This window comes from Dendropsophus ebraccatus, chromosome 1, assembly GCF_027789765.1.
Source record: "Dendropsophus ebraccatus isolate aDenEbr1 chromosome 1, aDenEbr1.pat, whole genome shotgun sequence".
In the NCBI taxonomy this organism is placed as follows: Eukaryota; Metazoa; Chordata; class Amphibia; order Anura; family Hylidae; genus Dendropsophus; species Dendropsophus ebraccatus.
In genome coordinates this window covers 185,168,610-185,184,826 of record NC_091454.1, presented here as the reverse complement: position 1 = coordinate 185,184,826, position 16,217 = coordinate 185,168,610, and the positions used below count along the sequence as shown (strand labels likewise).

General features: G+C 43.3%; 2 protein-coding genes across 6 annotated transcripts in view; one reads left to right on the top strand and one right to left on the bottom strand.

Annotated features, from left to right (window-relative positions):
* The window catches only part of SPG11 (SPG11 vesicle trafficking associated, spatacsin), a 33,186-nt gene extending 32,197 nt beyond the window's left edge, over positions 1–989 (bottom strand). Inside the window, exon 1 of one of the 5 annotated variants that reach the window (XM_069986515.1) lies at positions 736–989. In XM_069986515.1, the coding sequence (XP_069842616.1) occupies positions 736–791 (56 nt within the window). In that variant the 5' untranslated portion in view covers positions 792–989. Of the gene's footprint in view, positions 1–696 lie in introns of all 5 variants that reach the window. The other 4 variants (XM_069986541.1, XM_069986547.1, XM_069986524.1 and 1 more) reach the window with 4 other exon arrangements.
* CIAO2A (cytosolic iron-sulfur assembly component 2A) lies at positions 856–15,078 on the top strand. The gene is made up of 5 exons (XM_069986572.1): positions 856–983; positions 1,822–1,986; positions 10,534–10,583; positions 14,212–14,257; positions 14,677–15,078. The coding sequence occupies exons 1-5, from the start codon at positions 893–895 to the stop codon at positions 14,772–14,774; spliced, it is 450 nt and encodes a 149-aa protein (XP_069842673.1). The 5' UTR covers positions 856–892; the 3' UTR covers positions 14,775–15,078.
* Positions 15,079–16,217: the final 1,139 nt, after the last annotated feature.

The window sequence follows — 16,217 nt, the reverse complement described above, 5'->3', positions numbered from 1 at the left end:
TAAAGAAACATGTGAAGCATTTCGATTGGTCAGGGTCTAGGTGTTTCTAATGTAAGTCTATGGGGATGGACTTGGCATCCAAGTCTTCAGGGAGGGCAGATCACAAAGGCAGATAGATGTACACTGACCAGTTATCAGTCATGAGGAACCCATACAGTAAGTCTATCAGAAAATATTTTATTATAGAACCAATAAGCTTTAGTGTCTGAAACTGTGATGGCCCTTTAAATCTCTGGAATGGGGGGAGGGGAAAAAAAATAAAAAAAAGTGAAGCAGCTGCCTTAAAGGGGTTATCCAGAGCTACAAAACATGGCCACTTTCCCCCCTACTGTTGTCTCCAGATTGGGTGGGGTTTTAAATTGGGTGGGGTTTTAAATTCAGTTCCATTGAAGTAAATGGAGCTTAATTGCAAACTGCACCAGAACTGGAGACACGAGAGGGGGGGGAAGTGGCCATGTTTTTGTAGCGCTGGATAACCCCTTTAAGCAACCATTCAGGCAGCTGCTTTAACTTTTTAAAGAGCCTCACAAACCAGAGCTGAAATCTGATTCCCTTTCCCCTTGCATTGGCTTGAATCAATGCTTCCCCTCTACGGATAGCAGGAGGGAGCATTCCTCAAATGACCTGGAACTACAAGTCTCAGCATCTCAAGTCAGATTAGGATTGCAGTGACACAGCCTGCGGTCAGTCAGTTACCTCCCGTCACTCATCTCCGCTCCTTACACGTCACCGTACCGTTTCTCCTTATTTACAATGCTCGCAGCCTCTCCTCGGGCACCGCCATCTTCCATACAGATCACATGACCAACCTGGTCAGGCGGGACGGTGACGTCACCGCCGGAGAGTGGTTGGCTGGTCCTGGGCGTGACGTCACGCAGTGGGCGGAGTTGGCATGGAGTTGCTCTCCGGGTTGCTGTCAGCTCTCCGCGGGGGATCCAAAGGACGGAACCGGGTCATGGACGAGCGCGCCCTGGAAGTGTATGGTAACCGGCCGCTGCGCTGTCCTGTCCTGTGTGGTGGTGACACTAGGGGGCGCGCCCGGGTGACCCCCGATACTACAGTCACGTGATACTGCTACTCGTCCCACCATGTGATATGTGTAGTACTGTATGCGCGCCCTATGTATGTGATCATACTCCGCATTGTATGCCCCTATGTAACAGGATCCAGGCAGGAGGATCTCCACCATGTCCTGGTGTCAGGTTCTCTTCCTGCTTTTCCCACACTGGCCCAATCGTTATGTATAAGGGCCCCTGGGGCTAAAGTCAGTGCAACCTGCAGAACTTGTGAGACTACAACTCTCGCAGGATTTGGTGAGGCATGCTGGGAGTTGTAGTTTCTCTGACACCAGAGGTCATGCAGGTTGCAGATGAAATAAGAATTCTGGATCTTTTCTTAGACGTCTACAATGTGGCCTCATTGTGTTATTCCTCCTTGAGATGTATGAACAAATTGATGACTGGATGAGGTTCGGGCAGCATGAATGTGATGGCAGGATCCCTTTAAGGCAGGGCTGGGGAACCTTCGGCCCTCCAGCTGTTGCAAAACTACAATTCCCATCATGCCTGGACAGCCAGAGCTTCGCTTTGGCTGTCCAGGCATGATGGGAATTGTAGTTTTGCAACAGCTGGAGGGTCGGAGGTTTCCTTGCTTTAAGGGAGTATAAGTGTTTACTGAATGACGGCTCCTATTATCAGAATGTTGGTGGCACAATGTGATCCCTGCACATAGACGGCATGGTGCGCACCTGCAGGCCAGTGCTCGCTCTATACGTACACTGTGGTGTCTTGTTATAAATGGTCACCTTTATTATTTCCTCAGATATAATCCGGAGTATACGGGATCCGGAGAAGCCAAGCACATTAGAAGACCTCGAGGTTGTGTCAGAAAGTTGTGTGACGGTGGAGGAGCTGGACGATGAATGTTTCCTGGTGATCATCAGGTTTACACCCACTGTGCCGCACTGTTCCCTGGCCACGCTTATTGGTAAGAAAGGTATATATGTTATACTAGAGAGGTAACCAGATGTACAGATATATATATACACTCACCGGCCACTTTATTAGGTACACCATGCTAGTAACGGGTTGGACCCCCTTTTGCCCTCAGAACTGCCTCAATTCTTCATGGCATAGATACAACAAGGTGCTGGAAGCTTCCTCAGAGATTTTGGTCCATATTGACATGATGGCATCACACAGTTGCCGCAGATTTGTCGGCTGCACATCCATGATGCGAATCTCCCGTTCCACCACATCCCAAAGATGCTCTATTGGATTGAGATCTGGTGACTGTGGAGGCCATTTGAGTACAGTGAACTCATTGTCATGTTCAAGAAACCAGTCTGAGATGATTCTAGCTTTATGACATGGCGCATTATCCTGCTGAAAGTAGCCATCAGATGTTGGGTACATTGTGGTCATAAAGGGATGGACATGGTTAGCAACAATACTCAGGTAGGCTGTGGCGTTGCAACGATGCTCAATTGGTACCAAGGGGCCCAAAGAGTGCCAAGAAAATGTTCCCCACACCATGACACCACCACCACCAGCCTGAACCGTTGATACAAGGCAGGATGGATCCATGCTTTCATGTTGCTGACGCCAAATTCTGACCCTACCATCCGAATGTCGCAGCAGAAATCGAGACTCATCAGACCAGGCAACGTTTTTCCAATCTTCTACTGTTCAATTTCGATGAGCTTGTGCAAATTGTAGCCTCAGTTTCCTGTTCTTAGCTGAAAGGAATGGCACCCGGTGTGGTCTTCTGCTGCTGTAGCCCATCTGCCTCAAAGTTGGAGGTACTGTGCGTTCAGAGATGCTCTTCTGCCTACCTTGGTTGTAACGGTTGGCTATTTGAGTCACTGTTGCCTTTCTATCAGCTCGAACCAGTCTGCCCATTCTCCTCTGACCTCTGGCATCAGCAAGGCATTTCCGCCCACAGAACTGCCGCTCACTGGATGTTTTTTCTTTTTCGGACCATTCTCTGTAAACCCTAGAGATGGTTGTGTGTGAAAATCCCAGTAGATTAGCAGTTTCTGAAATACTCAGACCAGCCCTTCTGGCACCAACAACCATGCCACGTTCAAAGGCACTCAAATCACCTTTCTTCCCCATACTGATGCTCGGTTTGAACTGCAGGAGATTGTCTTGACCATGTCTACATGCCTAAATGCACTGAGTTGCCGCCATGTGATTGGCTGATTAGAAATTAAGTGGTAACGTGCAGTTGGACAGCTGTACCTAATAAAGTGGCCGGTGAGTATATATATATATATATATATATATATATATATATATATATATATATATATATATATATATATATATATATATATATATATTGCCTTGGATTACGAGCATAATTCGTTCCGAAATGGCGCTTGTAATCCAAATCTACTCTTAAACCAAAGCAAATTTTCCCATAAGAAATTATAGAAATGCAGACAATTGGTTCCTCACCTCAAAAATAATGATTTATTATTCTGTAAAACAGATGAAACAAACATTCAGAAACAGCAGAATATGTGATACAGTGGTACCTCGGTTCTCGAACTTAATTGGTTCCGGAAGGCAGTTTGAGAACCAAGCAGTTTGAAAACCGAGCAGTGTCTTCCTATAGGAAATAATGTAAATGTGATTAATTGGTTCCAGCAGCCACCAATAATTACCTACAATACTCATTTATTACATTGATAAGTGCTCAGTATAATCACTACAGTACAGTACAGAACAGCACTATACTGTACTGGACATTAAACATAAGAAATGTTCATCAGAACCAGCAATCCTCTCTCTGACTTCTCCAAGGAGATCCCTTCAGGAAGTTTTTAAAATGATCTCTAAATTCAACTTGCTTTCCTTCTACAGACTTAATAGAAATAAAACACAGGTGCTGCCTATGAATTTGAGAGCATCAGAGATACAGGCCATGAGGGAAGAATTCCACATGGACTGGCAACTAAAGGGCATAAAATATCTGGGCACCACTATAACACCCTACATATCTAAGATCTATTTGGCGAATTATGACCCCTTCCTCAGATCCATTCAGGAGGAATTAATCACAATGAGTAAAACTGAAATTTCCTGGTTTCCTGCCTAAGTTATTGTATTTATATAGAGTATTACCAATATCTGTCCCCAGATCTTTCTTTAATAAGATCAAATACCTCCTAACAAAATATATATGGCGGAGTAGGAAACCTAGAGTTTCATATAGATTGTTAACTAAGGATAAATCAGCTGGAGGCCTTAAGGTACCAGATTTATATAGATACTATAGAGCAATACTAATCGCCTCATTAACAGCATGGTGGGAGAATAGAATAGAAATACCATGGGTATCTATAGAATATACACTAATGGGGAAAAATAATTTAAAAGCTATTATGTATGGCCCATTATGGGGAATGCCAATCCCAAAGGAAGCAACACCGATAACGCAAGCATGCCTTAGAAGGTGGTACGAATTCGTAGGTGAGAGTAGAGAGGAGCCTAATAATATAGCAATGGAAGCACCGGTTGAGATTCTAAACTGGGGTATGGATAACATTGAAATTAGAGGATAGAAAAAAATCGGTATTAGTACACTTAAACAGCTATATATAGGAAATAGTCTTATGGAGTTTCCAAAGTTACAGCATACCTACAATATGAGTAACAAAGAAATATTCCAATTTTTGAGGATAAGCCATTTCCTGGGGGGAAAAAATGAAATATCTTAGACCCTGCAGGGAATCACCGTTTAAATATTTTTATACGGAAAAGAGAACATTAAAAATCCTTTATAATGAGATGGACGCATGTACTACGTTTGAAAAAATTAAACCATTCGAGACATGGGAAAAAGATCTAAGTGTAATTATATCAGAGGGGGAATGGAAAACTACCTTAAAGGGGTAGTGCGTCGCTCAGAAATTATTCACAAAATAACACACATTACAAAGTTATACAACTTTGTAATGTATGTTATGTCTGTGAATCGCCCCCTTCCCCGTGTCCCCCCCCCCCCCCACCCGTGTACCCGGAAGTGTGGTTCATTATACACACCTGTCACGTGCCGACACCAGTCTTCTATCTTCATTCAGCGACGTCTTCTTCGGGCGGGCGGCGAACAGCTCCGACTGTTCCGAATGCCGTCCGCCCTCTGCAGCGTCATCCGATGCTCAGCCGCGATTGGCTGAGCATAACTGTGCTCAGCCAATCGTGGCTGAGCACAGTTGTGACGCGGCGGAGGGGGGACGGGCGGCAGCGACTCGGCCGTCCGTCCGAAGATGACGTTTGGCACAAGATGGCGGACGGCCCTCGACACGGATCAGGTAATGTATAATGCGCCACACTTCCGGCTACACGGGTGGGGGTGGGGGGACATGGGGAACGGGGCGATTCACAGACATAACATACATTACAAAGTTGTATAACTTTGTAATGTGTGTTATTCTGTGAATAATTTCTGAGCGCCGCACTACCCCTTTAAGGATTATACATAAGACACTTACATGTGTAACTCACTTAGAAACAGCTATTAAAATGATATTTAGATGGTACCAAATTCCGACATACTTAAATAAAATTTCACAAACCAACACTGATAGATGCTGGAGAGGATGCGGGCACTTGTTTTTTGGTCATGCCCGGCTATAGAGAAATATTGCGGAAGTATATGGACCCTAATCGGGAAAATTATGCCAGAGGTGGAAATAAAAAAATCCCCCAAATTAGGGTTACTGATGATAGGGATCGATCAGCTACCTACACAATATCGCGGGATAGTATGCTTAATATTGACTGTTGCCAAAAATTTACTAGCAAAACAATGGAGAAGTATAGATCCCCCCAGAGTTAGGGAAGTTATAACAATTATACAACATGCTTATAAATGTGAAAAAATTATTGCCACCGAAAGAGGTCAGACAATACAATTTACAAGGAAATGGCAGATATAGGAAGCGACAAGTGAAGATTTGATTGGTTAATGATAGAAGAGGAATGGGATGGAAATAGAGAGGACCTGTAAAGAAGGAGAGAGGATAAAGGATCGATTGTTAAAATAAATTGTTCAATCCCCTAGCACACCTATTGAGCCCTTAGAACAGGGCAATTGCATGTTTGTAAGTCTTGTTTGTAACAATAGTATGTAGGAAATGGGAGCAGGCACAAGTTAGAGTAAATAATGAGGTATGTTATGATTAAGCGCGGATGGCGCTTATCTGTTTGTGCTTGTCGTAAAGATACTTTATAATGTGGATTTATGTATTTTTGAAATATGAATAAAGAATAAATAAAAACAAAAAACAAAAAAAACCCAGCAATTATAGTACAGTAGTCACCAACTCCTCACCCATCCTTTACTGTATAGCGTCCCCCCCCCATCCAAACACTGTAATGTATGGGAGATGGTGGTGCACTGCCTGTACTACTACTGCACTGTATATGCACTCCAGCAGTCTTATACAGCACTGTACTGTATGTGAAGCCTCACCACTGCTTAACTCGCCAGGTACAACCCACCATCCACGCTCGCAAAAACGTTCAAAAACCGAGCAAAGTTCGAATTCCAAACACTACTTCTGGGTAAATTTTCGTTCGAATACCAAGCAGTTCGAGTTTCAAAGCGTTCGAAAAGCGAGGTTTTACTGTATTATAAGTTACTGTACAGTAATGGAGAGGATGGGAAACACAAGGGCTGACAGAGACTGCAGGGAGCATGAAGGAATAAGCAGGGCAGATGTGGGCACATACATGCAGCACTCTCTGTCCGGGGAGAGAAGGGTTACAGCTATGGAGAGATTACCTCCACAGTCCTGTCCTCTGATGCAAGCCCCAGCCTGAAGTGTATCTGCTATGATTTGGAAGGTGAGGCAGACTTCCTGGGTCATAGTACAGGGCTGTAGACCCCGCTGTGCAGACCATGCCGCTTCTCCACTTGCGCTCCCACCCAGTACAGGGAGCTCTTCAACCAAAGCAATGCTCTTAAACCAGGTCACAGTTTTGAAAAACTGAGCTCTTACACCAAAATGCTCTTAAACCAAGTTACTCTTAAACCAAGGTTCCTCTATATATAAAAATACTAGAGAGGTAACCAGCTATATATGTATAATACCAGAGAGGTAACCAGATATATATGTATATAATACCAGAACGGTAACCAGATATATATGTATAATACCAGAGAGGTAACCAGCTATATGTGTATAATACCAGAGAGGTAACCAGCTATATGTGTATAATACCAGAGAGGTAACCAGCTATATATGTATAATACCAGAGAGGTAACCAGCTATATATGTATAATACCAGAGAGGTAACCAGCTATATATGTATAATACCAGAGAGGTTACCAGATATACAGTATATGTATAATACCAGAGCGGTAACCAGATATATGTATAATACCAGAGAGGTAACCAGCTATATATGTATAATACCAGAGAGCTAACAGCTATATATGTATAATACCAGAGAGGTAACCAGCTATATATGTATAATACCAGAGAGGTAACCAGCTATATGTGTATAATACCAGAGAGGTAACCAGCTATATGTATAATACCAGAGAGGTAACCAGCTATATATGTATAATACCAGAGAGGTAACCAGCTATATGTGTATAATACCAGAGAGGTAACCAGCTATATATGTATAATACCAGAGAGGTAACCAGCTATATATGTATAATACCAGAGAGGTAACCAGCTATATGTGTATAATACCAGAGAGGTAACCAGCTATATATGTATAATACCAGAGAGGTAACCAGCTATATATGTATAATACCAGAGAGGTAACCAGCTATATATGTATAATACCAGAGAGGTAACCAGCTATATGTATAATACCAGAGAGGTTACCAGCTATATATTTATAATACCAGAGAGGTAACCAGCTATATATGTATAATACCAGAGAGGTAACCAGCTATATATGTATAATACCAGAGAGGTAACCAGCTATATATGTATAATACCAGAGAGGTAACCAGCTATATGTATAATACCAGAGAGGTAACCAGCTATATGTGTATAATACCAGAGAGGTAACCAGCTATATATGTATAATACCAGAGAGGTAACCAGCTATATGTATAATACCAGAGAGGTAACCAGCTATATGTGTATAATACCAGAGAGGTAACCAGCTATATATGTATAATACCAGAGAGGTAACCAGCTATATATGTATAATACCAGAGAGGTAACCAGCTATATATGTATAATACCAGAGAGGTAACCAGCTATATATGTATAATACCAGAGAGGTAACCAGCTATATATGTATAATACCAGAGAGGTAACCAGCTATATGTGTATAATACCAGAGAGGTAACCAGCTATATGTGTATAATACCAGAGAGGTAACCAGATATACAGTATATGTATAATACCATAGTATAACAGTGATTGGGTGAAGCCATTTATTGTCAAACTATTGTGTTTTCTCTTTTTAAATCAGAATGACAACCAAAACATCCAAATTATCCTGATCCATAGTTTACATCCCCAGTTGTTAATACGGTGTATTGCCCCCTCTGACATCAATGACAGGTTGAAGTCTTTTGTGGTAGTTGTGGATGAGGCTCTTTATTTTCTCAGATGGTAAAGCTGACCATTCTTCTTGGCAAAAAGCCAAGTGAAGTTTCCGGAGCGGCCATCTGAGTCTCCTGACCTCAGTATTATTGAGCCACTCTGGGGAGATCTCAAGTGCGCAGTTCATGAGAACATAAAGAGCCTCATCCACAAAATACTTCAAGCTGTCATTGATGTTAGAGGGGGCAATACACGGTATTAGGAACTGGGGGATGTAAACTTTTGATCAGGGTCATTTGCATGTTTTTTGTTATTACGATTTAAAAGAGAAAACACAGTAGTTTGGCAATAAATGGCTTCACCCGACCACTAACCATGAATGGAAAAAAGTTTGTGTTATCGTTCAAAGGCCTCATTCACACGTTCTGTGTTCCGCATGGAACTTGGACGTGGAAGGCCTGTACTGGAGTCCGTCTCCCACACAGCAGCATCTCTGATATGCTGCTGGGTGCGGGGAACTGTAAGGATATGTGCCGCGCGGTTCTGTCATTACAGCACGGCGCAAATCTGTACCGTTCCCCTGCTCCGAGCAGCAGATCAGAGATGCTGCTGTGTGGGACACAGACTCCAGTACAGGCCTTCCACGTCCGCGTTCTGTGCGGAACACAGAACGTGTGAATGTGGCAATATTCCCTGAAAATTCTGCCGGGGTATGTAAACTTTTGAGCACAACTGCATGTAGTGGTGCTCCAGTTTACTGCACTTAAATGAAGCTGCTGCTGCAGGGCCACAGTAGATGTGAAATGAAGCAAGTTTGTAATTTACATTCATCATTTTATTTTAATTTTTTTTTGTTCTCATGGAAAACACGGCACTTTCTGTGTTTAGATTATTTTTTCCCCATAGAGTCTAAAACAGGAAGTCCTGTGTACCCCAGAGAAGGCATCTGTCATGTGATTGATGGGCACATTGAGCTGTGACTCTCTGTACTGGCCGGGACTTCATGTGTTTAGTCTCTGGCCACACATTGCCCTGGTATCTAACATCCAGCCTGTCTGGGCATACATGAAGAGACAGAAGGATCTGTGCCATAGAAGAGCTGGGGTTAGTCCTCCAAGATGTCTGGAACAACCTCTTTGCTGAGCTCCTTCATAACTTTGTGCAAGTTATCGAGAAGTAGTAGGCTTTAGTGAAGGCAAAGGGCGGTCACACCTAGTATTGATTTACTTTAGATTTCTGTTCAATCACGGTGCAGATTTACACACCTGCCTAAACCTTTTGCACAGTACTATTATATATGTTTATTATAGTATATACTGTTACACAAGCCATAACGTTACCATCACCTGCCTAATATAGTGTAGCCCCCTCCTGCTGCCCATATAGCTGTGACCCCTGAGGCCTGGACTCTCCACTTAATGTGTATTGTAGGTTATGAGGTGCGGCCTTCATGGATCTGAAGTTTTTTCCATCGCATTTCACAGATCACATTGAGATTTGGAGGCTATGTGAACACCTTGTACTCTTGCTCCCCATTTCTGTAGGATGGCCGGGGCACTATCTTGCTGAAGGAGGCTGCTGCCATTAGGGAATACCACTCCTTGGGGGAGGAGGGCTTTGTCTGTGTCATTCCACCATGGATGGGCACTGTGACACAGTGTACTCTGGGTGACCTGACACCTTCTTATCACAGCCAGCGGCTACTTTCTTAATCAGTATCTATTCCTTAAGAGGCGGCCACAGACAAGCCTTCACTCCCTATTTGCATCACTGAGCCTTGGGCACCCATAGCCTGTCACCAGTTGTCCTCTTTTAGTAACTAGCTGTTTGGATATGCTCTGATCTGGTTACTTGCCCTTTGGCCTAGTCATTTAGATCTATATACTTGCAATGCAATGATAAATAACGCAGCACCTTTTATAACTGTGTCTCTGTATGTCTTGTAGAGGGTCTCATGTACTTCACTTACTAAGTAGCATGCATTTTATATCTATCCTGCCCTACAGGTCTGTGCCTGAGAGTCAAGCTGCAGAGGTGCTTATCCTTCAAGCACAAGGTAAGGGATCGTTGTATTGTTTCAGTCCCGGTTACTCTAAGGGATATTGACTTTTTTAGTAGATTTGTTATTACAAGGGAAATGTCTTACTGATCAGTATGGAGAGGTGTCGGTAAGAAGGCTTTATCTCTTCCTACCTATCTCTGTTGTGTCCCATAACAAATCCCGTTGAGTATATTTGCAATTTGCCCCATTCCATCTTAGGGTATGTGCACACGTACTGGATCTGCTGTAGACTTGATGCTGTGTTCAGTCATTTAGTTACTTTGATATATGCAGCAGATCCTGTACTTATGAATATACCCTATGTAAGAAAACTCCTGCCTATGATATTACAGGAAAGTCCTCCTTAGGCCAGGTTCACATATGGTCAGCAGTCCAGCACTGTTCCGGATGAGAATTACTGTGAATGCTGGAAGCTACAAGCTGAATGTTTTGTATCCAGTGGCCCATGCATTGCCCCATAGGTAGAAATGGTACATCCCAAAAGAACAAAAGGACTGAAAAAATGGACTGCACCTCACAAATAACTCGAATAAATAGCAATTTTTATTATACATAAATGCCGGGGACAAAAGACTATTAAAAACAATTAAAATACAGACAGACCACTGGCCCAAATCTGGCCATGTGGAACCCAACCCACTGAACAATATCTTTATGTAATGACCATGATCACAGAAAATAAACCAATATAAATTAATTAAATAAATGAATAATAAAAATTGCTATTTATTCGAGTTATTCAGTCCATTTTTTCAGTCCTTTTCTTCTTTTGGGATGTATGTGTTCTTTGAATTGTTCGGACTTGCACTCATTTGAACATTGTCTACATGGTTCCAGTCCGATTACAATATAGTATAGGTAGAAATGGGGCACGGTTCCGGACCTATGGACCATTCGGCATATTACTATCCAGCTTGGATTTGCTGAGTCATATAGTCCGGCATGCTGCATGGCAAATATGTTGGATGCCATAGCTATAAGTTACGTGTCAGGATACACTGTATATAGTAATCCTTCTGTTCTGGCTGCACCCTGTTCACTTCTACAGCTGTTGATGTATGTTCTCTCTACTCTTCAGACGTGTCCATTGGACAAACCCAAGAATTTCTGACAATGTATTACCCAGATAATGTCATCATTTATACATGACTTGCTGAGATGTGTTGGTTCCTTCATTTTGCACAGAGGCAATGGAAGTTAATTGCTAATATACTACATGTCAATGAGAAATTTCCATTGACACCAGTGACATGTATGTAAACAATACATTCTGTTATCAAAACCTGATAACTATACGTAGATAAAGTGTTGCAAGGATCCCTGCCTGTGCTAACCGTGGAAAAAAGTGGTTCTTCGGCAGCTGTGGTATGTTATACAGTACTGTGCCCGGATGCTACAGAAGCTTTGGTTGTCCAGGCATGATGGGAATTGTAGTTTTGCAACAGCTGGAGGGCCGAAGCTTCCCCATCCCTGCTCTACTACATATGGTACACAACTGAAAGTACAGTGTGGTCCATCAGCTATTGTATGTGGGACCAAGCTCTGTCCTAGAAGCACTCATTCTACAACTTGCAGAGGGAAAACCAAGGCTCTGGTCAGACATGTAAGGTTCCCTCAGAGGTGTACGACAGGCGAATTTCCCATTGTATACTTAGTGGCCGCTCTGTTAGAGACACCCGGTAAGTGGCACATAGGACCTCTTTTGGAACTGCAGCTATTCATTGTGGCATAGATTGTGGACACTACTGCTTCTCTGTCACAGATTAGACAGAGGTCATGACGTGCTCAGTACAGACCATCCTCCCTTATCCCATGCCTTATAGAATTAGGATTGGGGGACTGTGAAGACCAGGGTGCCAAAGAAAACACAATCCATGACTACAGGACCCATGTAGCATAGTGTATTGCCATAGGGAAAACATCTACCATGAACAGATGAACCTGGTCAGCCATGATAGGCCCTTCTTTCTGTGGAAACCGTACAGCCTATCATGAAAGGGCAGGGGTCTGTAATAAAGTGGCCATTCAGTTTATACCTCTCTTAAAGGAGAAGTCTGGTGAAAATTTTTTATCAAAGTATTGTATTGCCCTCCAAAAGTTATACAAATCACCAATATACACTTATTATAGAGAATGCTTATAAAGTGTTTTTTCCCTGCAATTACTACTGCATCAAGGCTTCACTGGATAACATGGTGATGTCACTTCCTGGATAACATGGGGATGTCACTTCCTGGATAACATGGGGATGTCACTTCCTGGATAACATGGGGATGTCACTTCCTGGATAACATGGTGATGTCATTTCCTTGATAAAATGGTGATGTCACGACCCGAGCTGTGGGGGCTGTGGCTGCTGCAGAGGATGATGGCAGATGGATGCTCGGTGTCCCTCCAGTGCCCTGTGTCCCTCAGTGTCCCCCTGCCATCATCCTCTCCAGAAGCCACAGCCCGCACAGCTCTGGGAGTCGGGTCGTGACATCACCATTTTATCCGGGAAGTGAAACTTTGATGCAGTAGTAAGTGCAGGGAAGAAGCACTTTATAAGTATTTCCCATAATTAGTGTATATTGGTGATTTGTATAACTTTTGGGGGCAATACAATACTTTAATAAAAATATGTTCGCCAGACTTCTCCTTTAAACCAAAGCAAATTTTCCCATAAGGAATCACTAAAATGCAGACAATTGGTTCCACAACCCATTTATTTATTCTGAATAACATGTAGAACACAGGATTACACAGCGGGACCTGTGTGAAGCTGGTATTCAGCTGTCAGAGAGGTCAGTTCTGACTGTCAGAGGAGATAGCCCCGTGATGTAGCTGTAATTTAACTCTTTGTTGTCCTGTTTTGGTGCCTCATCTCTCTCCACCCCTCCCCTCTCCATAGACAATCACGAAGACTGGGGGAGAGCTTTAAACTGCTTTTTCATTATAAAAATTCATTTTTCGTCTAATAAACCCAATTACAAAGTTTCTTAAAATCGCCTTGATTTCTGCCAGAACATTTTAAACAACAGTGACACCTTAAACCAAGGTTCCACTGTATATAGTACCAGCACTGGAGCTGAGGAGGTAAGTACATTTTATTTTTTTCATCCACCACCTCCCTGAAAGTTTTATTAAAAAAAAAATGCCCCTGCCCTGACTACTTCTTTGAGTGAATCATTTTTAAGCCATTAAATAATCCTGCTCCTGCAATGGTACAGGTTGGCCACCAGATGGCAGCATATTCACATACTGTTATGTAAATTCCACTTGGTGGGACATGCCATCTCTACACCAAGCACGTTTAACCTTTTCGATGCTGATGGATTAAGCACATTGCAAGGAAGAGGAATAAATTACAAATTCTGATTTCACACACCCACAGTCCTGGCATAGTAGTTTGGACCGCAGGGATATCTGGCAGGTTGTCTGCATTCTTCACTCTTCCAGACACTCTGGTAAAGTCCTGACCTGCAGTTTTGCTGTGGCTTTTTTTTATGGGAAGTTAGTGTCATATAATCCACTCGCAAACAATGCAATACATTGTGCCAGACCTGTACCTGCCATCATGTTATGCTTCTTTGATCCCACACTCTCCAGCAGTGGGTGAGTTCATGTCCTTCTTCTGTTTCAGCTGGAGATCTATATTTCCGAGGGGACGCACTCAACGGAGGAGGATAGTAAGTTCTTGCTGCTTCTGCCAATAAGACAAACTTGCTGAAGTTGGGATATGAGCTTGGGGGGGGGGGGGGGGGGCTGAGTAAATCAGTCTTTGTGTCATACAGTGTTAGGGCTATAGGTTACTGCTAAGTACATATTACCCATGGGGGTTTGGCTCAACTGCTTTTCATGGTCAACTCTAAAGTCCGGTCCTCTGGAAACTTATAAAGTAAAAACAAGCAAACAAATAGTTGGCTAAATACTTCTGCTAAGTTATTGATCGATTTTCTCTAACACAGTCACATGGCTGGTGGGGCGGAGTATCAGGGAAACAGTCATGGCGTCTGTGCACATGTCTTTATACTGATAGAGTTGCCCACCTCTGTAACTTTTATTTGCCATGTTTGTGGCTCTCATGACTGCCATTTGTATCTCCTAGTCAATAAACAGATAAACGATAAGGAACGAGTCTCAGCAGCCATGGAGAACCCAAATCTACGAGAGATAGTGGAGCAGTGTGTTACAGAACCGGATTAGATGGAAGAAGTCACCTTGAGGGGTACGTGAAGGTCTGGAATAAGGGACGTGGACAATGCGATCCCCCATTGGAGACAATACCACTGGACGTGCAATATCTGGGCTGCGCTATTTAATCTGCTCACTTATGGACGGACCACTAGTCTCGGGGATGCCATGTCCTCATAGGACCAGATATCGGCACTCTTTGTTGTGTTCTGGAGCCTCCATACATGGACTAGTAAATGGGCGGCATGCCTAATAAAGTGGTAAGGATGTAGTAGGTTATGGGCCTGACACAAGTCAGCAATAAATCTGTTTTACACGCCTGTGTCTTATTGATGGAGCCAGTGGTCACATACATGAACGTCTGCACATATTTCTCTTGTCAGCGTGGTCTCACAACTAGCAGTTTGGGATTACTCCCTCCCCTATAGAGCGGGAGCTGTGTATTTAGCCAGCGAACCTGTTTACTGACCCGTAGGGAACTCTGACACTTGCCTATGAGGTTCTGACCTCTGGCCACAGGAGCACAATATTGTTTTACAATGGTGGGGGTGACAGGAGCTTGTTTGAGGCTGTGAATCCTTATGTCAACTAAAGGACAGCCATTTATATTTTTATAGGTTACATGTTCCAAGCCAGAGATCACAGTATGTGGGAAGAGTATTATAGAGTTGTATAAAACATCCTTATACATGATGTGACCTTGTATCCTGGGATTATCATTATATTATGTTTATGGCTATGTTCACACTACGTAAAAGTACGGCCGTTGTACGCCTGTGAACACTGCCTATTGATCTATGGTATCCCGACCGGAGTGTACACACATCGTATACGCTCCGGCAGGGATCCTTTGTGGCGCCACAAATAACTGACATGTCAGTTTTCTGCGGCCGCAATTCAATGAATTGCGGCCGTAGGAAACCCTGTCAGTTCACACAATGAAGCGACTGGCTCTGGCCGCTTGCTTCATTGTGTGCTGTGGGAGGCTCTGATGCGGGCGCTCGATGATGCGCCCGCATCAGAACCCTGCGGCCGGAAAGATCATCCGGCTGGTACTTAAGTGACGGAATGGCCGGTCGTTCACAGTGTGTGAACATAGCCTATATCTGTATCTCAGAAAAGAGCTTGCTACTTAGGGGACCTATGGCCAACCCCCACAATGATGTTATTATCATTAAAGAGTCACTGTCATTAAAAATAACTTTTGCCATGTCATCAGGCATGTCAAAAGTTATTGATCACAGCTGGTCTCACTGCTCGTTTGCTCCTCTCTGTCGCCCCGTGTAATAGGGGCTTAAATCTATGAGGCAATGTTGTCAGAATTAGAGAGTAACCGGGGAGTGGATCACCCTGCTTCCAAGCTCTCCCTGGCTATATCTCCTGATCACAGCAGGTCTCAGCAGGAACACCTGCTACAATCAATAACATTTGAGATGTCAGAAGTTATTTTTAATG

Excerpts from the sequence above, each read along its gene's own strand:
- CIAO2A (XM_069986572.1), top strand. The coding sequence starts at position 893 with ATGGAGTTGCTCTCCGGGTTGCTGTCAGCTCTCCGCGGGGGATCCAAA. Across the intron at positions 984-1,821 it reads GCGCGCCCTGGAAGTGTATG|ATATAATCCGGAGTATACGG; the intron begins GTAACCGGCCGC and ends TTATTTCCTCAG. Across the intron at positions 1,987-10,533 it reads TTCCCTGGCCACGCTTATTG|GTCTGTGCCTGAGAGTCAAG; the intron begins GTAAGAAAGGTA and ends CCTGCCCTACAG.